Below are 26,779 nucleotides of genomic sequence, written 5' to 3' on the forward strand. Positions count from 1 at the left end.
AAATAACCTCTCAGGTCTCTTTTCCCCAGTCTCTATTCTTCCCACTCGTGCTTCCAGTTATCCAGCCCTCTCCCTTTTCTTCCGTGAGCCCTAATGCTTGTCTAATCCTTCAGCATCCTGATGCAGTTCATTAATCTCACACAAGGCTGTTTTCTCCAATCTGCAACCATCCTATTTGTTCCTATCTTCTCTTTTCTGGTTACTTTTCTGCTGATGTGAACTGAATCGAATCCTGCTGGAACTAAACTACATATTTGGAATTGGTCTAATTATTTCCTTCTCCCCTGAGGTATGAAGACTTGGATCATAGAATCATAGAATGGCCTGGGTTGAAAGCGACCTCAAAGATCATCTTGTTTCATCTCCCCTGCCATGGGCAGGGTCACCAACCACTACACCAGGCTGCCCAGAGCCACATCCAGCCTTGCCTTGAATGCCTCCAGGGATGGGGCATCCATGACTTCTCTGGGCAACCTGTTCCAGTGCATCACCACTCCCCGAGTGAAAAATTTCCTAGTATCTAACCTTAATATCCCCTTTAGGGTCATCCTTTCTTCTTCAGCTCCTGCCCAGACAGTGTTTGTTGCTCCAAGAGAAGCTTCTGGAACAACTCAGAGATGTATGTTGTGCTGCGGACAGGACACTTAAACTATACAACTTTTTGAATCTGATGCCCATCATTCTGAAGACTGAAGTGGAAGACAACAGTGTGTGCTGGAAGCACCTAATACCCCAGCACAAATACAGTGCAACAGCTAGAATTGTAGTCTTCTGAATATTATTCTTATCAGACTTGAGGGAGGTGGACATCAGTGACTTGCACAGCAGGCAGATCTGTTTTGTGAGAAGGGACTTATCTCTTGAGTTGGCCACATTTCAGAAAGTATGTTTAGAGGATATTGAAAATCAAGCCCATCCTTGAATTGGCCTGTGGAAATCTGCTTTATTCCTGTAAGTGTAGTCAGAGATTACTTTATAAATAGCTAATGAAGGTCACTGTTGCTGTCCCAGTCAAGCTTTTTACCTTATCTTATTTTTCTCATGAGATCTGTTGCAAAAAGAATACTTCTCATGGCTCCTTAGTGAAGTAGGCTAAGTCTCTGTAAAGGAAGTACTACTTTTTCCATATATTCCATCTCTTTATCAAGATGATGGAGTCAGCATGTGTTCCTTTGGAGATCTGTGATAAGTTCTGTGTGCATCTCATGGGGCCTGAGCAGTCTCTGGTTTTTGCTTGCAAGTCAACAGAAAAACAGAAGAGATGGTACAGAGTGACTTAACAGTGTTCAGTCAGTTTTTGTTCTTTGCACTTTGGGTGACCAAATAAAGAGTTTTTTTCCATTTGTGATAATTGAGCCCTATCTTCATTAAATAAGGTGTCCAAAACGTGTGTTGAATCATAATGCTCCCCTTCCAGACAGTCACAAGTTCTCTTGACCTAGCACTTGTGGTAGGTGATGGTGGCTTCTGCCAGACACCTAACCAGCCATTGTCTCATGGGAAGGAAAATACCTACCCATGAGCTTTATCATCTTCAAGACCATGCCACTGAATGGGTACAATTTGGCTCATAGTTAAAATTGAGGTGAAATAAGAAAATACTCCATATGAATCTAGAGGTCCCTTCCAACCCCTACATTTCTGTGAGTTGCTGTAAAGGTCATGGGTCAGCAAAAGATTTCTGTTCACCTTCTGAAGATGGTGCTCAAAAAATGGCTCTTGTTAAGTGTGACTTTGAGTTGTGTTTTCATTTACACCTGGCTGTGTCCTCTTATTATGAGGAAAGGCTACAAAGAGTTTACTTGAGATAATGCTGTGTTGACACAGCAAAAGGTATGAGTATGAAAGGTATGAGTATGTTCAATGTCAGGATTTTGTTCTAAGAATGTTTTGAAGGAGAAAGTACGCAGAAGGTGTCAAAAGCATCATTAGCTTTTTCTGCACAACAGGCAATAGTACTGAATTAAGCTCAAGGAGGGAAGGTTTAGATAAGATGTCAGGGGGGAGTTCTTCAACAGAGAGTGGTGAGGTGCTGGCATGGGCTGCCCAGGGGGCTGTGGGTGCCCCATCCCTGGAGGTGTTCCAGGCCAAGTTGGATGGGGCCTTGGGCAGCCTGGTCTGGTATGAGTTTTGGGGGTTGGTGGCCCTGCCTGTATGGGGGGGGGGGGGGGTTGGAACTTGATGGTCCTTGGGTCTCCTTCCAACCCAAGCCATTCTGTGTTTCTAAACTTAGGATTTCGAAGTCGAAGCTTTGAGAAGGGGTAGAAATGTGATGTTGGTCACAAATTGTGGATGGTTCCAAATCTTGCTCATTGTGTAGTAGAACGTGACTGCCACATGGAAAGGTGATACATTCAACTTCTGCATGCACCTTATTGGTGAAGTAGGAAATGTTTTTTTGTTTTTTTTACAGACAGATCCCTTTAAACCTTTGGAACAATTTGGAGGTGAATACTGCAGCACTTGATCTGAGAAGGACTTGAGTCCTTTTCCTTGAGTAAACCCCTGTTTTGTAGGATCTGTAGGATGTGGGTCCACTTTCCTTTGGAGCAGTGAGATCTGTACAGGGATGTTATGGAAAGGAAAAATCCAGGGGGACGCACCTATGGTTATGGCAGGTCATTGCTGTCATTGTCTCACCAAGGGCACCATTCCCATCAGCTTTGAATTTTAGTCTGCTCTGGGCCTGATGCTTTGGTTCTCAGAGAAGCTTTGGGAAGCGCAGGGGTTTTTTGTTTGTACCCAGGGGTCACTTGGAAACATGCTTATGAAATGCCAGATACTCTGGTTAGTATTCTGAGTGGTCAGAAGATAGAATTTTTGCTTAGTTTTCAGAGTTTGTTTTGATTTTATTAGTATTTTACACAACATCTGAAGATTGTCTCTGGTTGCTATTAAGTGTTAGGTATTTTTTGTCTTACCAGTTTAATTCTCTTTTTTTTTTTTTTCAGATATGAACTGAGAATTCGATATTTGCCCAAAGGATTTCTAAACCAGTTCACTGAGGACAAACCAACTTTAAATTTTTTCTATCAGCAGGTATATTTGGTTGTCATTTACTTTCTGTTTTGCTGCCGTGTGTTTGGAAAATTCTTGCTTTGTTTATGCGAATGGTGTAGTGTTGCAGAAAGAAGAAATTGGTAATATTTAAAGTTATTTTGTTGATTTGAGTATCTTACGGTCTGTCTTCCTTATGTGTAAAATTTGAATAGTAAAACTTACACAAGTTAAGCAGCTAAATATCTATTTTATACTCTTAAAACGTTGAATTTGCCCTTAGACTGCTCAGAATAAAGCTGAAGAGTTAACTTTTAGAGCAGTCTGGACTCGAATCCCCTATCTTTAAGAAGCCATGCAGCTTTGAGTATTTGAACTTCATTACTTACTTACTATGTGAGGTGTTTTTTTCAGTTTATGGGTGGTGTGATGTGGTTTTTCATGCACTGAAATGTCAATGCTGAACAGTAATTCTGAGTAAATTTTGTTTAAGTTACTGGAAGGAGGAAAACACAGTCATCCCAGAGAGAGCTGGGGCTCTTCAGCCTGGAGAAGAGAAGGTTCCTGGGAGGCCTTATGACATCCTTCTTGTTCCTGAAAAGGGCCTTCAGGAAAGCTGGGGAGGGACTTTTTATAAGGGCAGGTAGTGACAGGACGAGGGAAAATGGTTTTAAAGTGGAAGAGGGTGGATTTAGACTTGATAACAGGAAGAAATTCTTTACTGTGAGGGTGGTGGAGACACTGGAACATGTTGCCCAGAGAGGTTGTGATTGCCTCCCTCCCTGGAGTTGTTCAGGGCCAGGCTGGCTGGGGCTGTGAGCAACCTGGTCTAGAGGGAGATGTCCCTGCCTATATCAGGGGGGTTGGAACTTGGTCTTAAAGATCCCTTCCAATCCAAACCATTCTAAGGTTCTGTGATTCCCTCTGTCCAATCCTTCATCTTAAATCAGTACATACAACAGTTACTCAGGTACTAATTTCTTAAAGATTGTTACCATTCACACTACACACACATGCTTTCCTGCCCTAGGTAAGTGACCTGTGATTTTTTTTTAACGCGTGACAAATTCCTTGTGTTGCTGTGTACTGGAGCCAACATCTGAGAAAGCTTACCTGGACCTAGCATTCCAGTTTAATTAACCTGTGTGATAGTGATGGCCTTTTTAGTACTGCCAGGGATTCTTGCAGAAACAACAAATGTGTTTCTTTTTACTTCAGGATGTATAGGAACTGATATGCAGAGAAGACAGCTGAGTGTATTCGATGATTTCCCAAATCCCAGTTCTGTTGTAAAACAAACTTCAGAAGTCCTCGTCTCCTTTCTCTGCACACCTTATAAGTACTTCTCCCCTCTCTTCACGTTATCATGGAGTATTTCTAAATGCAGTTCTTAAAAAATCACTGTTCTTTTTGAGGTACTATGAGGTATTTGGGTCTCTGTTGTCACAGAAATCAAGTGCATAAATTTCAGAGCTGGGTTTGTTTTGCTCTGTAATTCTCACTTGGCTTTTTGAGCAAATTAGGATGGTTACATCTGTCTGGTAACATAACCTCACTGACTTCAGAGAAGAAAGCAGGAAAAGGTTTTGGGAAATAATGCTGTAGCATAAAACAAACCTAGAACAAAGAGGAATATAGAAATAATCTTCCACTGTCTTTGTCTCTTGTTGTCATTGCTGCATTTTAGCCTTTTTTGCAAACCACAGCTCACCCTTCACAATCAGTGTGCAGTCAGGCACAGTCTGTTGTGTATGGGCAAGAACAATGAAATGCACATATAAATCGTACATGAATACACAGACACCATGAGGTTTCTGCACAGGAATAACCGTGTAAGAGACAGTGAACATACAACTCAGTTACAGAATTTAAAACAAGCAAACAAACGTGTTAACAGCTATAGATTCAAACTGGCTTTTTTTTGGATGTGAAAGTCAAATATGTTCTTGTGTTCTGTGTTGTACATGAGAAGAAAAGATTTTGAGGACTAGATGCTGCCCATGACTAAATCTATGTTTTCAGTATGTTCTGAGGACTCATTACTGTCTAATGACATCTAAACACATGTTGTCTGGCTGATTAAAAATGTACAGTGTCAAATTAAAAAGGTCTCGGGGAAGGAGAATGGCTGTGGTGGTCATCTTTGAAATGTCCATGGATTTTAGAAATTGTGGAATTATTTTCCTGAGTTTTAGTTGCAGAGCAGCAGTGTTGAAAAGCTGAAAGTTTGGGTAAGATTGAATCCCAGGTGACCCATCATGTTTCACAAAAGCACAGAACATCAGTAAAAGCAATGAAATATAGTCGCTGGGAGCAGGCACATTTTCTTCATGCAGTTAAACCCAGCCATAGTTAGAAAACTGGAACTGAAAACTGGGAAAACAGGCACATGTTTGTAACTCCACATGCATGACTACTCCCATGTCTATATTGCCCTGTATGAGTTTATGGAAACATGTAAGCTTTTTCTTGTTTATTACTGTCATATTAAGTTTGATGCTTTTTTTTTTCTTGTTTTTGACTATATGAAAAATGCTCTGACCTTCCTTTGTTTTACATATTCTTTGTTGAACCAGTCAGGATCCTGAGACTGGAGCAGTTTGCAGCTCGATGTTGAGCTGTTTGCTATCAGTGGCAGTCATTCTGCCAGCTGCAGTGGGCGTAATCACTTCTAATTGGGAGCATAAAAGCAGGGCACTTAATGAGACCTTTTGCAGGAGTGCCTCTGGTCTGCAAGCTGTACAGCAAATGGTTCAAATCAATACTGGGGGGGGGGGAGCAGCCCTGCAACTTGTTAGCACTTTGTAATTCTGAAGTTACTAATCCCATGCAGTCATACTAACACTGGTACCACACTTTCACCCAAACTGGGCAGATGGGATTGCACCTAGTGGTGTTTGCACAGCCTGCATATGCTTACTGCATTGCCTTCATATGCAAGTCCTCATTGCAGGTTGTATCCTGTTAGATTAGATTATCCCAGTGTGAAACAGCCCTGGCCTCACCTGAAAATCTTTAAGCAGTGTGCTCGAGATTGCTAATAAAAAAAAGCTATTACAAATTAATTTGCATCAATAAATAATTTCCTTTTTTCTCTCCATTGACTGTATTCCCAAAAGAATAAAGGTAGCTGTAATTTTTTTTTAAGAACTGATTTTCAAGAAGGCTTCAGAAGAAACAAAATACAAAAGGAGAATTAAGAAATTTTTCAAGTAAGGAAAGCTCTGTCACGTTTTTCTTGTACTTTCTGAGCATTTCAGTTCCCTTTAAAAAAAGGTGTTGGTGGAATTCATTGCATTCTCTCCAGTTCCAGTGTGAATGCTGTTGGGAGGTGGAAGTCAAGGGTAAGGCTTAATAGCTGAGTGAGTAACAAAGGCTGGGTCTCACTTCAAGATAGAATGCAGATTTTTGAAGCATTCCTGTAATTAGAGTCAGTTGTGAGCTACTTGAATTGCCTGCCTGTTAGTGTGGGACAAGAGCCTGCACACATTTATCCTTGAATGACATATTAGCTTATAGTAATTGGAGATGGTTTATCCCTTGATGAAAAGGCAGTAGGTGGCTGTATGGGACTGGGGAGTAACCAACTCTTGGGCCTCAGCTGTTCCATTGTTGCTACCCTGTGCCTTCAACAGATTTCTGAAGTAACTTTTGGGGTTTTTAGATCATGAAGGAGGGAAGGCCATTTTTAATCAATGTAGAGTTTTTCTCTGTGCTGTCTCTTTTAACTTGTATGCTTCTAGCTCCTGTCCACATTTGTGTACTAAAGGAGACTTGCCTGAATTTTGTTTTTGCTGTTTAAATGAGCCAAGGTTTATGTAACTCAGGAGGATGAATTGCAAGCAGAGAGAGAACGAGCTTGAAGTTAGGGTGGGTAAATGCTGTTCTGGAAAAGTTGAGATGAATTCTCTCCTTAGAAATCCCAGTTTCCCCAGCCAATACAGTGCAGGTGTATTTTCATAAGAAGTCATCTTCCTTATTTTGGGACTTTTCTGTTCTGTTTCTCTGAAGTTAACAACTGGTAGAATACATCTCCCTAAATGAAAATTCAGTCCTGTCTCATGCTGGAGAAATATATCATGCAAATGAAATACTTTTTTTATAGCACTGTCCCTGAACATGTAGGAAGTTGTAAGTCATGGCAAGTAATATAATAATGATAAAGTTTTATAAGGCTTCAGTGCTTGAGATATAATTTGAAGTACAGGCTGGGAATTAAGACTCTTTAACCTAATTAAATAACAGCATCTCTTATGCTGTAATAAAAATAGGAGACCAAAAGCAAATGACTTCAGTAGCTAAAGCTTTGAAGGAGATCAAGGGCATAGGAGGAAAAGCTTGCACTGTTTCTGATACTTGCAGCCTGTGAGAAATAAAAGTCCTCCAGGAGGAGTTAATGGTTGATACACAAAGTGTGCCCTAAGGTGAAATGAGAATAAATTTAAGAATTGCAACTGCTTAAAAAGTGAAAAACCACATCGAACTGAACATGACGTGTCAGCTTCTTACAGCTTGTGAAAGTAATTGAAAGTGAGGTACCCTTTGTAGGGGTCATTCCTTGAAATGGATGAAATTCTCAGTTCCTCTCACAATGCTGTTTTTAATTATAAATGTTGATTTACAGCCTCAAAACCGTGCTGATGTTCTTGGTGATCTTGCTGCTTGTACAACTGTGTCACTGCTTCTGCGACTTCCACGTGCTCTGTGTCACACGGCTGCTTCCTGTGGGCACTGCTCTGTGCCAGGAATGTAAAGCATATTGGTGTTCTCAACCACTTCTTCCATAGTCAGACCTGGTCCGAAGGGAAGCAGCTGCTTTGAGTTTTAAATTCCCACCTATCAACAGAACTGGTGAATGACTTCTAACTCAAGACCATCAAGTTAAAATACTCAGTGCAGATTTCACGTATTGCTGCGTGCAGGCAGCGTAGTGATCTTGAACAAAACGTTCTGATGAGCGTGTAGCATATGTGAGTGAAGCAAAATGCAAATCGCATTGATCTTTGCACTCATTTGATCTGGAAAAGCAAAACCCTGTGTCAGAAGGAGGAGTATAAAATTAGCTGCTAGCGAGGCGTGCTTAGTAGGTTGAGCACTAGATGGTTCCCAAGTGTATAGTCCTACTTTGTAGAGGATGTAAGAAGCAGCAGCGTATATTGTGGTGACATCTGGAGATCAGCCCACTCTGACAGAAGGGATCATTTTTAGCCATTCTGTCCCAAACAGTGCCTTGCCAGAAGTTGATTTTTTTCTCCCTATCTCTAATGCCCTTATTATTAACATGGGAGCTTCCAGAATTAGGGATGTCAAAGATTACCTCCAGATAATACAGAGTGTGACCTTGGAAGAATGGAGAGGAGGAGCAGCTGATGGCAGATGGCAAATTAATGTTATCCCAATACTGAATCTGTGCTTTTTAACTCCACAAGAGAAAGCTGAAGCCTTAATTTTCCCTAATGTAGACTTAGTTTCTATAATATGTCTAATATTATCTGATGGGTAAATAGAGGCAGAGAACTACCACGTGTTTTCCTCCTGTGCATGTTTTAAATATTTCCATTTTGATCATTAAGGTGGCTCCTAAAAATGCTGACATTAGAAGAGTGCTTTGAGCTTTTGTGCGTGTGGTACTTAATTCAAAGTAGAAGAGGAATGAATTTTGGAGGCTAAATTTTGCACAGGATTTCTGAAGCGATAGCGGTGTGTGTGTTGGGACCTTAGTGCTGCAAGGCTACAGCTTTATGGCAGTCTTTTCAACTCTGTGAGACAGGTTACAGCAGAAAGCATATAATATTTGAGATGATTATTTCTTCTAGGAAGACTGTGATGTGGGTCCTGGTGGATTTGCGTGTGGTTCCTGCAGTAAGTAGGAAACAACATGCAATCTGAACGTGTGCACAGATTAGTTTTATTAATTTTAAAAGTGAGGTTTTGTGGAAATGTGCTTGGATTATTGTCTAGGTCACTTCACTACTTGCTTTTCGTACTGAACACTTTCAGAGGAGAAACTTGTGTCTTTAAATGCAGGTGCTAGAACACACCAGAGCTGTTAATAAGGAGAAGAAATGAGTATTGCAAATGGAGGAGGGGAGGAGGAGAGTTGTGTTTGTTAATATAAGTGTGACAAACCAACGGTCAATACATAATTTTTGATTATAAAAGATAAAAAAAACAATTCTGGAAACCTGGATACAACACTCTGCATAAGGAGACAAGTGCTGAAATGTCAAGCTACTTGAATGGCAATTCTTATTCAGCTTAGTAAATGGGGGTATAGAAGATATTGTGTTTGCTTATCTAAATAGCTGTGTTGTGGCAGAGTTTCCTTTTGATTCTCTTTTTAACTCATTGGAGTGTCCTTCTCTGCTGAAATGCTCTTCAAATGCAGTTCCAAAGTGATGCCCATATGGAAAAAAAGATAAAGATCAGACCTGTAAGTTGTGTAAGTAGGTCACAGATAGTGAAAGTAAAGCAAGAGAAATAGATTGCTTATTTTTAAACTATCCTCCTGAAAAATTGGATATAATCCTGTGGGAAATTCCTTGGTAACATTAAATGAGATGGGAAAGCCAGCACAGAGGCTAATTATTTGAGACACCATTTGCTAGCATTGTCACTAAAGAATTTCTACAGTGTTTATGTCTGTAAACAAAACTTTAAAAAAAGTTGGGTAGTTGTAATTAGTTTGGGGGATATAAATAAATTTAAACCAAACTACGTGTTTTTAAGGCAGAATAAGAAGGCTTTTTAAAATCCCTAAACTCGTGGAAAGAATTTGATACTCAGTTCAAAATGATTCTACTCTTCTTCTTAATAAAGAAATTTAAATCCGATGTGTTTCTGTGAACTGCAGTGGCAAGATGGTTCATCAGCCTGAGTGAGAGTTTCTCTGAAGTACTGCAGCTGCATTAAAAAAATGTGTGCAGAAAAATGAAGCAGATGGCTTCTGAAAGTAGCAGCTGGTATACAAAATACGAGGCCAGTGATAGATACCTTCTTAGATCGTGTGTTCTAGCGTAGGGCTACTCTCTGATTTCTTCATCTTTGCAAACATGGGCTTTCCCCTCTCTGCAGTTTTTATTTCAAACTGTACCAGCTGGAACCATTCGTAGCTGGCCATTGATGGGGCTGTCAGAATGCTCATTACTTCTTAGTAAATTTTGAGAAGTTACAAGGTAGACAATCTGCAGTTTGTCTGTTCGAGTAAAAGAAAACAAATATTTTTTAAGTCTGACATCAGAAGGGAAACTGGTCCAGTGCAACTGGGCTTTTGTTTGCGTGCATGTATTCCTCGTGGAAAAAGCTTATTAGTTCATGCTTCCCCTCCTTTTCTTATGATTTAACAGTGTCTTTGAACTTTTATTGTTCAAAAGGCTTGAAACATGACAGATATTTTTGTTCTGGCCAGCCAGTGATAAATGGTGATGAAAAACATGTGTTGGTAAGAATAGAAGGTAAATATTGGTCAAAAAAAGGATATTAATATGTTATCATAATATATTGGGGCATAGTTTTTTTCTTTTAGACTTTGACATTCTTCCAACTCAAACCGTGCTATGATTCTTGTATTTAAATGTCAATTTCCTTTCTGGTCATGTATCTTCTGAACAAGCAACATCTGTTGTGGGCTAATCAGTTTTGTTCCACGTTGTATCAAGGCATGGAAAAGACTGTTTTCCAACCTCCGAGAAGTGCATTTCTGCTTGGCATTCATATTGTTCATATACTGCATCCCTTAGTTGCAGTAGTCTATAGTTGTCATGACTGAGAGATTAATGATGTGTGAAGTTGCACTTGAGTTCTTAATCATCAGCTCAAGTGGGCAAATAGAAGTACAGTTACTTCAGAACATGGTAGAACTCATCTGGAAGTGTGAAGTAGATTGATGCCAGAGCATCTTGTCTGCAGTAGGTGGTGTAGATACTATACCTCCAACTGCTACATGACATTTTTCTGATTTAGCCTTTAGGGAGATCTTGCTTTGAACCCATCAGGAGACATACTCCCTCTTAACATACTTCTGAGTCGATAATAAATGAGAAGAGCCTGTCAAGTTCTTCAGATGTCAACAGTTAAGGCTTTGTGTCTGCTTACTTACATATTCAGGCTTTGTGCTCTTCAGCATAAGCCTTTTTTCTAATAAACCGAAGAAAAAAATTCTCAATTCTCATTATCTGTATTAACAACAAGAATAAAAGTCATAATTGAGCAAACACAAGGAAAACCGTTCAGCTGTCTTGTGACAGCGCACTTAATTGCCATTGAATTATCTCTTGCATCTCTTCCATTTAATATTTGCACAGGTTTTTTCCTTGATGTTATGCAGCTTGTGCTGTAACTTGCAAAATTCTTCTATTGATGTGAGCCTGAGTGGTTCGTGCATTGGTCTAACAGAATAGGCAAGGAAAAATAAGAGCAGTTCTCATTGGTATTCAGGGAGCAGAAGTTGAATCTGCATTTTTTTCTTAAGCCTACTGAAATTTGAAGAATGTGTGCAGGCAGGTGTTGGAAAAAAGCAACATAAAATTAATTACATCCACTTATTACATTTTCTATTCATAATAGAACATCATTCCATCTAATTGGACCACCAGATTATGACCACAGGCTTCCTGAAGCTTGTAATGTCTTTGTATACCTGCCAAATTCGAAAAATAAAAGCACTCAGATGAATGTGCAGTGCTTTGTGATAATCAAGTGCAGCTATTCATTTTTATAAGGGGATGTCATGACTGACTTTTTTCTTCCAAACTGTTGAGATCAGGACGGCTTTTGAATTATTTTAGTCCAGTTCTGGTGCCTGCAGTTGGAAATTTGTACTGGGAAGACATGACTGGAGTGTCATGCCCTCACGAGACAGAGGACAAGGGGAAAGAAAACTTGAAATATTTGTTTAACATTGCTTATTTATTTATGAATAGTAATTGCTTAAGGCTAACAGCATTTTCAGATTTGTTTGCATGATTCTGAAGATGTTCTTAAGCTCTTCAGTTTAGCAAATTAATTATTTCAGAACTGGGATCCAGTAGGCAATGAACTGTGAAGATAAGTAAAAATTTGATTGTGATATACGAGTAACCTCAAACGAGCACAGTGTCAGCAAGGGGAAATTTTACATATCAGTTCTGAGAAAAATACTTTACTGCAGGCAGATACTTCATGGTTTATGAATACCTCAAGGAAAGTATAGATAACAGCTCTGTGAAATTTTCCTGTGTTGCAAAATTGTTAGAATGGTTCCAAAGTGGGTGTGTATTTTATCTATTAAGAAAAAAGTGTAATTTATTTATTAAGAAAAAAAATTAAAAAAGGTGGGTAAACAAGCCAGTGGGTATTTGGTTTGGACAGATGTGTGGTAGATTAGATAAGGGGTTTCATGAGCAAGTATTTTAGCTTTTTCAGGGAAGTGATTTGGGCTTTACATAGGTAAAGATGGATGTTTAGGCAGGGTAGGAGAACAGAGTGAAAGCTTATACTAAAAGTACAATTCAAGTTCATTAAGCTCTGTCTGGATGATACAGAAAGTAATTTGGTTATATTTAATTTTAACTTCCTTTGTTTCTGGAATGCAAGCGTCCACATAAGAACTGAATTCACTCAAAGTTCACATTTTCAGTGTTTCTCTTGGTTTTCATATGTCCTTGTATATCCCTGCAGAGTAACCAGTCTGCTGTTTGCCATCTGTGTGGGTGCTGCAAAGGTGGATTTTAACGATACAGAGGCCTGAAAATTATGATCTTGATTTATATGTCCTGAGCTTGAGCCTGACAGTTATAGTGCAGAGCAGAATTCATATTGCTGCAGATGAAGCTTGTATGTATTTTTCAGTTTAAATTATTACGTTCTGCCATTTACAAAGGTGTCTAGATCATACTTCTGACTTAAGTTGAACAAAACCTTGATAATAGAAGAGAAGAAATACTATACCACTGCAAACAGGTGCAGCTATGCAGTTCGAATATGATTGAATGAGTGTAAATAGATATTACTTAATGATATCCTAGAACATCTTGAGTTGGAAGGGATGAACAGGGATCATCCTGTCCAACTCCTGGCTCCACACAGGAACAGCACTGTACCAACCGTAAATCTGAGAGCAGTGACCAAACACTCCTTGAACTTTGTCAGCTCAGGGTTGCCCACTGTCCTGGGCAGCCTGTTCCATGCCCACTGCCCTCTGTGCAGAGCCTTTCCCTAACCCCCGCCCAGCCCTCCCCTGACACAGCTCCATGCTGTTCCCTCTGGCCCTGTCTCTGTCACAGAGAGCAGAGTTCAGAGCTGCCCTCTTCTCCCTGCAGACCCTTGACCATCTTCATAGCCTTCCTTTGGGCATTCTTTACAGTTCTGTATCCTTACGTTGTAGTGCTAACGTGAGGTAAGAAACTTACCACAGCCTCTGCATTTTTTCTTCTTATTTCCATGAATACCCTTCCTGTTTTGGCACTTGATGATACTGAGCAGTAAGAAACACCTGAATGTCTGGATTTTTAAAAGTGTTTTGTAAATACCTGAAGGCTTTTTAGTTATTCTGAGCATAACAGGCATGGAGCTACTGGAGAGCGTACAGCAAGTACCATCTTTCCTTTTCTGTGACTCTTCTCTGCAGTGTGATGATAGGATGAGGGGAAATGGCCACAAACTGAAGCATAAGAAGTTCTGCACAAATGTGTGTGTGAGCTTCTTCACGGAGCACTGGCACAGGCCGCCCAGAGAGGTGGTGGAGTCTGCTTCTGTGGAGATGTTGAAGTCCTGCCTGAACACCTACCTGTGCCACCCGGGCTAGGGAGCTGCTTTGGCAGGGGGGTTGGACTGGATGATCTCTGGAGGTCCCTTCCAACCCCGTACAGTTCTGTGAGGATGGACTGGGAGCTGTCACTCTTCAGCCTCAGGAAGGCAAAACTCGGAAGATGTCATACCCCTGTACACTAGAAAAGTTTTTTACAGTGAGAATAGTGAATCACTGGAACAACCTCCCCAGAAACACAGTACAGTCCTCATCATTCACTGGAGGTTTTCAAGGTGTAGTAGAACAAGGTACTAGACAAGCTCATCTAAGTTGTCTTTTCTCATGAAAGGTTTTACTTCAGGATTCTGTAAATATGTGGAAAGTAAGTACAAGGAGAATGAAGCAAAGTTCTTTACATTCCTTTTGCAGAAGATCTCTTCAATACCTTCTTTGCTAAGGCTTTCAGATGAAGGGACTATATCCACTCTGTATCTATAGTTAATTTGGTAAATGTTGTAAGTGCACGTTATGCCTGTGGTCGTACAACTGACAATTCTTTCTAATTTATACGTAGTTGTGAATGATTTCACAAATGAGAATATGACACTTCCATTAAAGCCATTAAAGCAGTGACTGTTTACTTGGTTAACGTATAGGACTCTGTGCACAGAAACCTTCATGCTTTTGAATGAAAATTATCAGAACATCCTGTCTTGCTGAAAGATGCATCTCTCCCTGAGTTTGTGTCACTTCTAATTACAGTATACGTGGAGTCTGTATTTAAATGGTACCAGAAAAACTCAAATAGGAATCAAATACATGAGGATGAGGTTCTGTTTTTTGTTTGTTTGTTTTGCATTTTGTTTTTCTTTTAACTGTAAGAATTATGAAGAAAAAAGGGTCATTAATTCTGCATGTCTTGTTTTCTACTCCCACGGTAGTGATACACAACAAACACATTCCCATTCATGTTTGCATTGCAAACTACATAACTAAGCATCCTTCAGCATTAAGTCTTTGACTTCTAATTAGTATAGTTTGGAGTTGATTTGAGTTGGATTAAAGTCTTACTGTTTTGTCAACATGCTGAGTTGCTGAATGAATCCCAATGCAAGAGGCTTTTTCTGATGGTGCATCTATTATCATCAAGTCACATCACTCAAAAAGCATTGCAAAAAGTGTATTTGTCTCATAATTTGTAATCTGCTCTTTGTTCTGCAGTTTTTCTGTTATTTTTTTAATGATAATTGAGGACTTTCTGCAGTAAAGCTTTAGAATCTCAGTAGCAAGCTTATTGTCTCTTGATAGCACAGTGTAACCTATTAGAGAAGTTGTACTGTAGCACAATGTTACTGGTGGAAAAAAGCCTGCTGCCTGAAAGACAGAGGTTGCAGAGAGTAGTTCTTCAACTCTAGTTCTGTCTTTTTTTCTTACTAACTAATGCATACCTATTTCTTTGGTTGTAGGTGAAAAATGACTATATGTTAGAAATAGCAGATCAAGTGGACCAGGAAATTGCTTTGAAACTAGGTTGCCTTGAAATCAGGTAAGCTGTTATTTATTTATTATTCAGCATGTTTCTGACAGAATAAATACATTAATTTTGAAACTCATTGTAGTTCATGGATTTCTAGTCAATATATCTGAATATTAGACTTTTTTGCTAACAAGGTAGTTTAAACAAAAAAATGAGTATGCTCCATTCTACCCAACTTCTAGTGATCTTTAAAATTAGCTTCAAAATTAATTACTGCTTTTTTTGGATGTATTCTTATAATTCAAAGATTTGTAGAGCACAGTGAAGGACATTAAAAGAACAATGCATCTGTGGTGTTATTTAGCAAACAGTCCTGGAATTGTGCATCTATAAATCCTGCATCTAAAGAACGTTTAAGATAAGTGCTGCTACCTTTTCTGTCTGCATTTATTCCATTTTTAATATGCTGGTTTCAAATAATTAAGTCTTTGTGATTCTTTTGGGGATTTTTGGTGTTTTCATCAACTGTACAGACAGCTGGAAAATGAAGATAACTTTATCAGATTTGAGAGTTCCTGGATCAGCTTTTGAAATGCATGTTTTTGTTCTTGGGGGATTTTTTTTTTTTTTGCTAATTTATGGAGAATTTCCTGCCTGATACGTTTGCTTTGCTTATGCTGTTGTCTCACACGGGGAGATTAGCAAAGTAGTAAACTTGATAAGAAATTTGTGGGAAATGTGAACTTGCTAGCACAGAATAAAAGTGTCCTTTAAACGGTAGTTTTCCAAAATAAAACAGAACTTATGTCTGTGTAGTTACGTGGGCAGTGTAGGAAAGCATAATGTCCTTGCTGTAAGGTTTGCTGGTAGGCACAGAGAAAACAAAAATTCTTTGTGTAACTGCAGATAATTGTGCTGACAAAACTACTGGTGCCTTATTTCAAATCATATAATGAATATCATAATCCACAGTCCTTTTGTCAGGCAAACTTGGCTTTCCATAGCTCTCATGGAGGCATGTCATTGTTCCTCAGCATGTTTTCACGTTGGTGTGAAGCATTTTGAGTAGATGACTACTAAGACTTACACTGCAAGTGTTAGTGGCCCACTTTGTCAGGAAGAGCAACGATCCCAGCCCTCTATTTGTTCCTAATATTTTATATTTTTTGAACAAATGTGGTGAATGTCTCTGGCTTGAAACTGTTGGTTCTCATCATTCACAGCATGCTTGGGTTCTCCCGGTTACGTGCACAGACATGAATGCTATTACAGAGGAGAGGGGGATATTGAAAGAGGTGGAAAGGAGCTGTGGAACAAGAGATTAGATCACTTCATTCACTAGCAATGCTGTTAGAGTGGGCTGAAGTTCTTCTAATACTGGTATAGTCCCATGCATTCATCAGTGTGTGAAATTATTTTGTAAAATAGAAATCAGTTCTTTTGAGGTAAATAATGTAAGAATATTTACACATGAATTCATTCAGCAAATGGTTTCTAATGTTAAGTCTCTGAAATATTTGATTGTAGTTTTAGTCTGGGTCATCCAGTAATTGTTGCTTTCAAATACTTTTCATGATTTCAGGAGATCCTATGGAGAGATGAGAGGCAATGCCTTAGAAAAGAAATCCAACTATGAAGTGCTAGAGTAAGTATTCTATGTCCAGGCATGTGGTTTGAACTGTTTCATATTCATAAATATTACTTTCAGATCCTTAAAAGAAAGTTTCTGTTGTCATTTATTTTCATGATGATTGTTGAGATTTTCAAGTGCATTAAATAAGGACGATTAAACCAATTGAAGTGTAGAAGTAGGAAGAACACTTCCAACTCTGGTACAGGGAGATAGAGTTGAAGTTGTTTAAACTTGATCATGAAACTTAAGATCTTTTTCAACTTGCTGATGTTTACAGAATCATCAAGTCTAATTCTAAGGTGTTTTTTGTTTTCCAAATGTTTTTCTGTACGCAGTTGTGTTCTTCAGTTGTGACTAATCTGTGGTAAACTCTGAATTACTTAAACTGCTTGTGGTGTCATTCTTTCCTTTATTTGTCAAGTATGTGGATTTGAGTTGTGACCTTGCAGTTAGAAGTTAATTTTTTTAATATAGCAGAAATTTTCAGAGAACCAAGAGGCATCTATTTCCCGAAACTATTCTGGTTAGTTAATTGTGATGGTAGGTTGGATTAAGTAAAAATAAATAAATGAATAAATCCAAATTCCTTAAGAAATTTCAGAACGTGAAAATTGGTTTTCTTTGTATCAAATTATCAGAATCATATTTCATGTGCACGTAGTCCAGTGTGTTTTTCAGTTTAATAATTTTCTGAAAATACACTCCAAAACTAGAAGACATTGGAGTTCTTACGTAGGGTTTTCCTCACAGTGAATGAGTTTATAAGGTGTTTAGAGAAAAACATACATTTTAAACTGGTAAAGATATATTTTGTAAATTGCATGTTTGTTAGCCTGCAACACACACCCTTCTCAGGTGCTCCATTAGAAAGTTCCCCTATCTGCCTAATAACTGAAGGCAGACTGTACTTTAAGAGGAGATTGTTCTGTATAATGTGATGCGTGCATGAGACTGTACTACACACACAGCTGCAGTTTTCTAGTCTAATATTGTCTTTTGGGTAATAGCTTCATTTTGGAGGGAGGTAAAGGTTCCCTACTGGCCTTCAGACTCTCCCTAGAGGAGTATGTTGTTGGAATCTGTGAATTAATCTTTAGAAATAGATCTTCCAGATTGAGTATTATTGAGACAGCATTCCAGATTAAAAGCCCAACTGCTTTCAACCTTCTGTGTGGAAAGCTGATTTATTAATTCAGATGAACAATTAGTAAAGGCCAAAAAGCTTATGTCAAAAGATTGGAAAGTACTGTTACCTGAAGATGTGCTGAGCACATTGTCCTCGTGGAAAAAAGTTTGTGACTTGCTGTTGTTACAGTTTATATGTATTTCATTAATAACTTGAGGGAGGTTTGTTTAAGTTAGTAATTTGGTGGCTCTTGAACCAGAGTAATGGGGTTAAGAACTTGAGGGACAATGAGACAAAGGAAGCAAGGTTTATAATAGATTATATAAAGTATTAATTAAGGATTTTAACAATTAAGAGCTCCTGTAGGACTCAGCAGTATGGGGCCACTTCCAGTTTAACATCTATTTGTCTCTCTAATGCACATTTTCCAAATAGTAACTCTTTTTTGTGGATTTTAACTTAATTACTGCTGTGAAAAGCGGAAGCAAAATGAAGCATTAGCATGATGTGCACAATGTAACAGCTTAATGCCATGCCAGAAATGAAGTCAGTGTTGAGTTGTGCACTTCCAAGATTTTTTTGGTTATTTATTGCCTTAGAGTTTTGAAAGCAAAACACGTTTTGTGTGGGGTTCATACAAATCTTTGAGGGAGAGATGAAGGACAAAAGCACCTTGAAGTGGCTGTAGATAATAATTTTAAGCTTGTGAGAGTCTGTAGAAAGTGCTAAATGTACTCATTTGAACACCTTAATTATCCTATAAAGGTTTTCTTACGCAAGTAATGTTTATTTCTCAAGTGAGGCTTTTTGTTTCTCTCCTTTTTTTGTTGGTTGTAGTACTGATGAGGTGCTTAACCAACTGAGTGCAGTTTTTGCATAGCAATTCTTCACATTTGATGTGATTGCTCCTTGCCCATCTTTGTGAGATGTCTATTTGATATATATATCTTTGATCAAATTTTCATGCAAGACCAAATCTGGATGGGAAATGGTAGATAGAATCAAATTGATAAGTAGTCTTTAATAGTTTGACCTTCATGTGATGAAAGGATTTTTTTCATAATAAATATGAAACCTGTTAGCACAGAGCAGGAATAATTACAGATACACATATGGGAGCTATAGGAAGGAACAGCTGCATCCACAGCTTTGTAAAGAGCATGTTCATGTCTACTCTGTTAATCTAATAATATTTTTTGATGCAACTTTGAGATGAAAATAGAAATGAAGATATGTCTTGCCAGGTCTGTTTATCATTATGTGGCAAGCAGTATCATCTATCTGTAGTTAGTATTTTATTAATCCTATTGAAATTTATACATGAAGAAAAAAATTACATTTAAGTCCTCAAGTAGGATGGCCAAATACAAAGCTGGAAAAACTGTGTGGAGCAGGATCTCACTACTAATCGCCTCTTACTGGCAATTAGAAAATAGATTTGGTCTGGTTTATCCCCATGCAGCACAACTGAGGAGGCAAGAGAGAGTCTGTAGCATTGTGTGTTTAAAAAACTGTTTGTATGTTTGAATTTACAATGCTTGTTCTCTTATTTGTAGATTTGGCATGAAATACACACAGTTCTTATGTTAAGTTTTCCTTCAGTAAATAAATTTTCAGCCTAACCTGCGTGCTTGATTACAAATCATATTAAGTGTTACGTTTCATTATGCTGTGTGTAAGAATTTCTTCCAAATGTATTACATACAGACTGTACAAAAACTGCTTTAATTCCTCTCACCACCAACAGCAGCAGAATGGCAACTGTGTGCTGAGTTACCATTGAGATGAGTAACACCAGAGTGATGGAGGATGCCTAATTTTTGAAAACACCATTTCTCTCTAAAATGCTTAATGTTAAACTAATATATTCCTTGTCAAAATGTCTTTGCATGTAATTTAGATGGTAACAGTGTGTTAGACTTATTGAACTGTGGGATGATAAACCGCATATAATTTGCATTTGAGAAGAAGTGCATCAAAGGAATTAACATTTATGAAAGTTGTATCGTCTTTCAGCTGTCATTGCACAGATGCCAGCGTTCACTGCTGTGCGTGAACATTCTGCTCCTCTTGGTTGAGGATGTTTTTAGTACATTTTGTAAAATTGTATGCTATTTGTCTTAAGAGAGCTTTAAATATACCCTGTTTCATTATTTTGAGTAAGCTTTTTATGTTGACTTTAATTTTGGCTTTCTACTTTTGTGGCTAGGTAGCAGTGAATGCATGCTGTGTTTCTCAAGCTGGCTAACAGCTTTTCTTACTTAGCCAAATGTAAAAATTCCAGTTACATTTCTGTTTCTACAAAGCATGCTGTCATGGGAAGCATTCGTACTCGTTTGAGAAGCACCGAAGGGTCTTTGTTTAAAGAGACTGTAAACTCTTGATCAAATTTATTCCTTTTTTAGGGGGGAAAGGTTGCCATTAATACCTTTGAGAGGCAAAGGTGTAGATCTTCCCTGCTTACGTTTCTCTTTCAGATTTTGTTTCCTCATGCGGATGTTCTGCAAATGTCTGTACAACCAATCTGTGGTCATTACAGCACTTTTTTACTCTTGGCTGCATACTGTTCTCTTTTGGCAGTAATCCCCAAGGCAACTTCCCTGGCATCCGAGCTAATACTTAGTTGTAGTGAGACATAAACATGTTAAACAGAAGGTAGATGCAGCACACCTTAGCCACAAAAAAACTCTTTTTGGAAGTCTGGAGAATTGAGATTGAAGCAGCTGAGCTTACAGAAGCCAAGATCACAAAAAGAGCTAGGATCCTGACTTGTGAATGCAAGAAGTAAGATCATTTGCAATGAAAAGCTGGGAAATCTCATGCCAGTTGTTCAGTATGAGGAAAAAGTGACAGTAGAAATTTAAAAATATTAATTATAGTGCCACAATGGGTAAAACAGTAGTGGAAAGACTGTCAGCACAACTACTGAGTTGATATCATGAGAAGCTTTCTCCTGTGCATCATATCTCCTACTAAATTCAAATAGATGTTTATTTGAATTTTCCATTTTTGTGTTATTCCCTTCTCAGCTGACCAAGCTGTAAGAACTCAGCAAGAATTTTTTTTCCAATAATATTTAAATTATTCAAATGTGCAGTCAGTGGTTGCTGTTCTCAAAACTTCTCTGTACCTGTGTCAACATTCTACACCAGATATCTTATAACTTTGACATTGATTTTGTTTAAACTAGAAATCCTACTCTTTGCTGTATCGTGACTATAGTTAGCATATTAATGATGCTGCATTTGGTACTCAGACTGTCAGAGACTTCACATTCAAAATAACTTATTTTATTGCATACGTTAGTTTCAAAAACACAAGACACCCTAAAAAACAGTATTCTAATCTATGACAGAATTTTAAAATTATTATTAAAAATGTGTGCTTTTTTATTTTTTTCCAGAAAAGATGTTGGTTTAAGACGATTTTTTCCGAAGAGTTTGCTAGATTCAGTAAAGGTAATTTGTATTTCCAATCAACTACATAAAAAAAAAACAACAAGAAAATCCTTCAGAAATTTGAAAGTTGCATTATCAGTTTCAGTATACCGTCGTAGTAACCTGGTGTGCGGTTGTGGTTTTGCTGAAAAAAATATCAAAGTGCCTGTCAGATGGGTAGGACATAAATCTCCATAGCTTAAGTAGGGGCATGCAGCTGGGAGAACCAAGCCAGTGATTTACGTGTCCTTGCTGAGCTGATGTGAGCAAAGTACCTCTCCAACCTTGCAGACAAAAGCTTAAAGCAAGTCCTCAGATCCTCTGCTGCCAAGCAACTTAGAAGAAAAATGAGGCTTGTGGAAAAGGAGGATGGGGACATAGAAGAAAAAAAGCGTATTTTTAGCATCAGCTTGATGAACCAAACTCTGCCTTTCATGCTCAAGACTGTAGCCAGCTCATTCAAGGAAGATTTCCAGCCATTTCCATTTATGTTAATCCTAGTTGGGACTCTTAAGCGTTAGTCAGATCTCACTTCTGTTGAAGTCCATATGTTCCCAGAGTAAAAAATGCAAATGTTTCCTGGCATACCCTGAAAAAGGGAGGGTTAAGAATGGTCTCCAAGTAGTGTTACAGCTGTAGTAGTCTAGATATGAATATTGCAGTAGAATACATCTGCTGTTCATATATGCAAATGTAAATCATAAATTGTTGTTTTAGAACTGATTTTGTTAAGCAGTGATGGTTTTATAGAGGAGTTGCAAATAGAATTTAACTTCAGATTTATAAAGATTATTCATTGTTATTTAAATGGAAGGATAAACAGCAAAGGTCTATCATGAATGGATTTCGTTTCAAAAGAATTCTGAAAATCAGAAACTAATGAAGTCAAGTGGATTTAAGTAAATCCCTCTGCATTTTAATTTAAGCAATTATCTGAAACTGCTAAAGGAAGAAATTGTGGTGAAAGGTTCCAGACATAAATGACAGAATAACTGCTTCAGAAAATATTATGAGGGAGCCAGAAAACTGACAAAGAAAATTGCTCTTTAGAAATTATGAAATGAATGGTTGGAAGAAGTAGCAGGAATTGCCATAAATAAAGCTGTTTAGAAACTGGTGAAGACGCGAAGAGATGTTGAGTATCTGAAGGAAAAAAAAACTAGGGAAGGAAAAATTAGTCTGATTTTTAATGAAAATGAAATCCCTATTAAAAACGTTAGGCTTAGTTCAAATAATTGAATGCGTCCTTCAGTTTGTGAAAAGAGAAGCAACAGTTTTGAACCAGCAGACAAAGTAGGGCTCCTGGTGGCCATTAGATACGGAAACAAGTGTTGTTCACTATAAGCGAGGTGAAACTTGCAGTGTCTTGCAGTGTTAATGAAGACATTCAGAAAACAAACGGCTACATGGAGAATGTCACCCTATGTAGAGGAAGACCAAAAAGCTGTGATAATGGGAATTAAAATATTTAACAGTGCAAAGTATTAGTAGACAAATGTGGATTTTAAAAGCAGACACTGATCTTTATTTGGGGAGCTTATTAAAGAACTCAGCAGTTTAAAGGCATCTGTGTATTGCCTGAGCACAGAGCATTACACTGTTGTGAAAGAAGGCAAGTGCTGACAAAGAAGTGCCAAGGGAGTTCTCCAGAACGAAAGATGAAGCTCATTGCACTGTGCCCTGTATCACTTATCTTCTGCTAATAGCACTGGTTATCCTTGTTCGAGAAAGAATAAGTCAGTCTAAATCAAGCACAGAGGAAAAGTTACTAAGTCAGCTGGTCTTCCATTTTCATTACTTCACAAGAGAAGAATAATAAACTTTCCTGTGTTTACTGTAGTAAATTGTGCCTGTGGGAAGCTGTGACTGCTAGGCCTTGCTCTCTGCATCTGTGGATATATCGTGTGTGTGAACACCAGGGGGAAAATACCTACTTATATTATATCAACAGTGGGCAGGGGAATGGATACAAACCAGGTTCTTCTTAGTTGGCAAGTTCATATCCTTTTCTCTAGAGAAGAAAAAAATTGTTCTTAAGAAATATTGTAATAGATTTTAGATATATTTCTCTCTAAAGTCATTTGCAGATATTTCTGGTAAAAATCTAATGGATTAAGATGTTTTCTCTAACTGTTTTCAACCTGAAGTTACGGTCAAGATTATATGCAAATAGTAGGTGGTCTTCATCGACTTAAAAGTCGATTAAAAAAATGTATCCCTTTATGCATAAAGTCAAGCTGATGTTGCATAGTCCAGGAAAGCAGGTAGCAGGCAGAAAACGGTATCTTTCAGCAACTGTGTGGTCAAATTACTTGGGGCAACTTCAACATAGCAAATTTCTTTACTTAGTTTAGTACCTTGCTCCTCGTGTGTCAGGTAAGCCAGGTGTCCAGGTAAGGCTGAGATCTTAAGTTACCTTCAGTTTTCTGAAGGGAGTGTATAACAGGAGGGGGAATGACTGTTTATGTGGGTTGAAAGTGATTGGACCAAGGGGGGAGTGCTTTTAACATAAGACAGGGAGATTTAGGATACATATCAGGAAGAAATCTTTCACCCAGAGTAGTGTGACACACTGGAATGGGTTGCCTGGAGAGGTTGTGGATGCCCCATCTGTGAAGACATTCAAAGCAAGGCTGGATGCGGCTCTGGGCTGTTTGGTGTAGTGGTTGGCAACTCTGCTCATGGCAGGGGGTTGAAACTAGATGATCAATCCAGGCCATTCTGTGATTCTCTGTACGAAAGGTAGATAACTTCCACGTTTGGGAATGGTTTTAAGCTCAAGGAGGGAAGGCTTAGATCATATTAGATGTCAGGGGGAAGTTCTTCACAGAATGGTGAGGTGCTGGCACAGGCTGCCCAGAGAGGCTGTGGGTGCCCCATCCTTGGAGGTGTTCAAGACTAGGTTGGATGGAGCCCTGGTCTAGTAGCAGATCTGGAGGTTGGTGGCCCTGCCTGCGGTGCGGGAGGGGGGAGGTTGGGACTTGATGATCTTTGGGGTTCCTTCCAACCCAAGCCATTTTATGATTCTGTGATTCTTTGATTCCCCAACATAGGAAGGATATTGAGACACAGAAGGGTTCAGTATGCCGGAGTGCTAACAACTGTTGGTGCAGTATGGAGATATCCTGACTGGTAGCTGGTAGAAGGCACTGCTAAACTGACAAATTAATTTGAAGTTACGACAAAACGGCAGATTTCTTCATTCATTTCATAACATAAAGCTTATGTGTTGAGATGAGAATTTTCTCAGCCCACATATGTGTCATTCCAAAACTGATCATTGTTTTGTAGGGGAATATGCAACACCGTTTGATTGTTGCTATTACACTTTTTTCTTAGTGCTAGTTTTGAAAAAAATATGGCTATTTATAGAGTTCTGAATGTTCTTTCATGGTGTTATATGAATGAGTGCCTAATCTAACTGAAAGTGCTAACATTAAAAGGAAGTTTATACTTCTGTAGTGCCTGGAGCCATTTTAGGCAACACAAAAGAATGAAGAGCTTCAATGCTGTTACAACAGGACAGTTAGATTTTGGTAAAGGAACAGTAGTAACTCCCATCTTAACCATGACCTATTGCAAAAATAAACATAGTTTTACCTTTTATATTCTTTTTAGTTGGAAGACAGATTAGAAATACATATTACAGAAGGTAATTTTTTTAAAAACATCTCATTCAGTCATTTTTGACAGTGACACAGTCCAAGCTTCGGCCAGGAAAAAAAACAGTAGTTGTGTTTGTTTTTGATGTTTTGCACTATGTGATGTGAGCAGTGATGAAACTGAGTCACTTAGCTCTACACTACTTAAACAGCATCCTTAGGATGAGAGGAGCTGCTGGCCTTTTGTGGCGGTGTCTGGGTGAATTCTGGTGCCTAGAGTCAGGATGTTTTGATTTGGTGTTCTTCATTTCTTGTTCTGTTTTGGGACACATTAAGGAGATTCCATTTCAAATTCTGCTTTTATTATGGTATCAGTGGCAGCCTTCCCTAGGTAAATATTTTGCTTTTTGTAAGTCTCAGTTTAGATAGCCAATTTTTAAAAATGCAGTTGCTTGAAAGCCTGCTTGGATCTTCTGTGTGCTTTATGAGGGATATGAAAGCAGATGTCTTGCTCCCTCTGATTGTCACAGATTCTGTGTCTGTTGAAAGGTGGATTTATATTGCTCTTTCAAAGTGGTTATTTCTGCTGTGAAAATAGTTAACACAGTGATACACAATGTAGTTAAAATATTTTACTTTGCATTTAAAATGTATATATATATAAATCTCAAACTTACGGTGTATCTTATGAGACATTAAGAATCCAGCATGTTATGGATAGTGTGAGATGCTTGCATACAGAGATGAAGGTAAAGCTATGGCTGAGGTTGGTTGGATGGAGCTCTGGGCAATGTGATTTATTGCCCTATTTAGTGGTTGTCAGCTCCAGGGGACATTGAAGCCTGATAACCTTTAAGGTCCCTTCTAAGCCATTCTGTGATTGGCAAATAAGAGATCAATCATTTAAATTAAAGAAATGGTAGGAAGGTGCAGGTCCTGATGGCAGTGCTTTTCTATTGGTAAACAGTTAAGGTGTTGGGAGAAGTGCAGAATATAGAAAAAAGAGTTCCTGCAAAGGTTAATGTGTTGTCTTATGTTATAATTTAATTAAAGCATTATTAGCTCTTGATAGCAGAAATAATTTTATTCCCAGGAATTTTAAATACAGAACTCCTAGTTATATTTTGAAACATCACTTTTACTCTTGAGGATTTTCTGAGTCTTATTGATAAAGATAATACTAAGTTACTGAACCTTCTAAAATGCACAGTCACTGATGAGATGTAAACTAATTTAAACATTTCCATATACAGGCCAAAACACTAAGAAAATTAATCCAACAAACATTTCGACAATTTGCCAACCTTAATAGAGAAGAAAGTATTTTGAAATTCTTTGAGATCCTCTCTCCAGTGTACAGATTTGACAAGGAATGCTTCAAGTGTGCTCTTGGTGTAAGTAGAGAAGTGCCAAAATATGTGTTGTCATTACAAGTTAAATTAGTTTTCTTAGTTCTACAGTTAATTGCTTGTTTACCTGTTGGTGTAAAGAAGAGTGCATAGATAAATAATATTCTTTTTTTTTTTTGTAATTTTCTCAGTTCACTGTTAAAAAGCAACATTTATCAGTCTGATAAGAATTGTATTAAATATTATTGGTGTTTCACTTGTGGTAGCTGAACAGTTGTTAACCTGATTTCCTGAGGTAATGAGTCTTCTCAGCCTCTTATGTTTGTAAGTTCTTCTCCAATGCCTTTAAATCTCCACCAGTTTCAAATAAAGTTTGATAAAGGCTTTTAAGTCTGCAACCTTTGGGAAAAGAGATACTTGTATAGAAATTAG

The 26,779-nt window shown here is 38.2% G+C and overlaps 1 protein-coding gene across 4 annotated transcripts in view; it reads left to right on the forward strand.

Annotated features, from left to right (window-relative positions):
- The window catches only part of PTK2 (protein tyrosine kinase 2), a 183,092-nt gene that overhangs the window by 84,566 nt on the left and 71,747 nt on the right, over positions 1–26,779 (forward strand). For all 4 annotated transcript variants that reach the window (XM_065753630.1, XM_065753628.1, XM_065753629.1 and 1 more), the window contains 5 exons: positions 2,952–3,039; positions 15,190–15,269; positions 16,783–16,845; positions 21,363–21,417; positions 26,252–26,392. In XM_065753630.1, the coding sequence (XP_065609702.1) occupies positions 2,952–3,039; positions 15,190–15,269; positions 16,783–16,845; positions 21,363–21,417; positions 26,252–26,392 (427 nt within the window). The remainder of the gene's footprint in view (positions 1–2,951; positions 3,040–15,189; positions 15,270–16,782; positions 16,846–21,362; positions 21,418–26,251; positions 26,393–26,779) is intronic.

This window comes from Cyrtonyx montezumae, unplaced genomic scaffold, assembly GCF_038088225.1.
Source record: "Cyrtonyx montezumae isolate F1298 unplaced genomic scaffold, pur_monq_1.0 scaffold_8, whole genome shotgun sequence".
In the NCBI taxonomy this organism is placed as follows: Eukaryota; Metazoa; Chordata; class Aves; order Galliformes; family Odontophoridae; genus Cyrtonyx; species Cyrtonyx montezumae.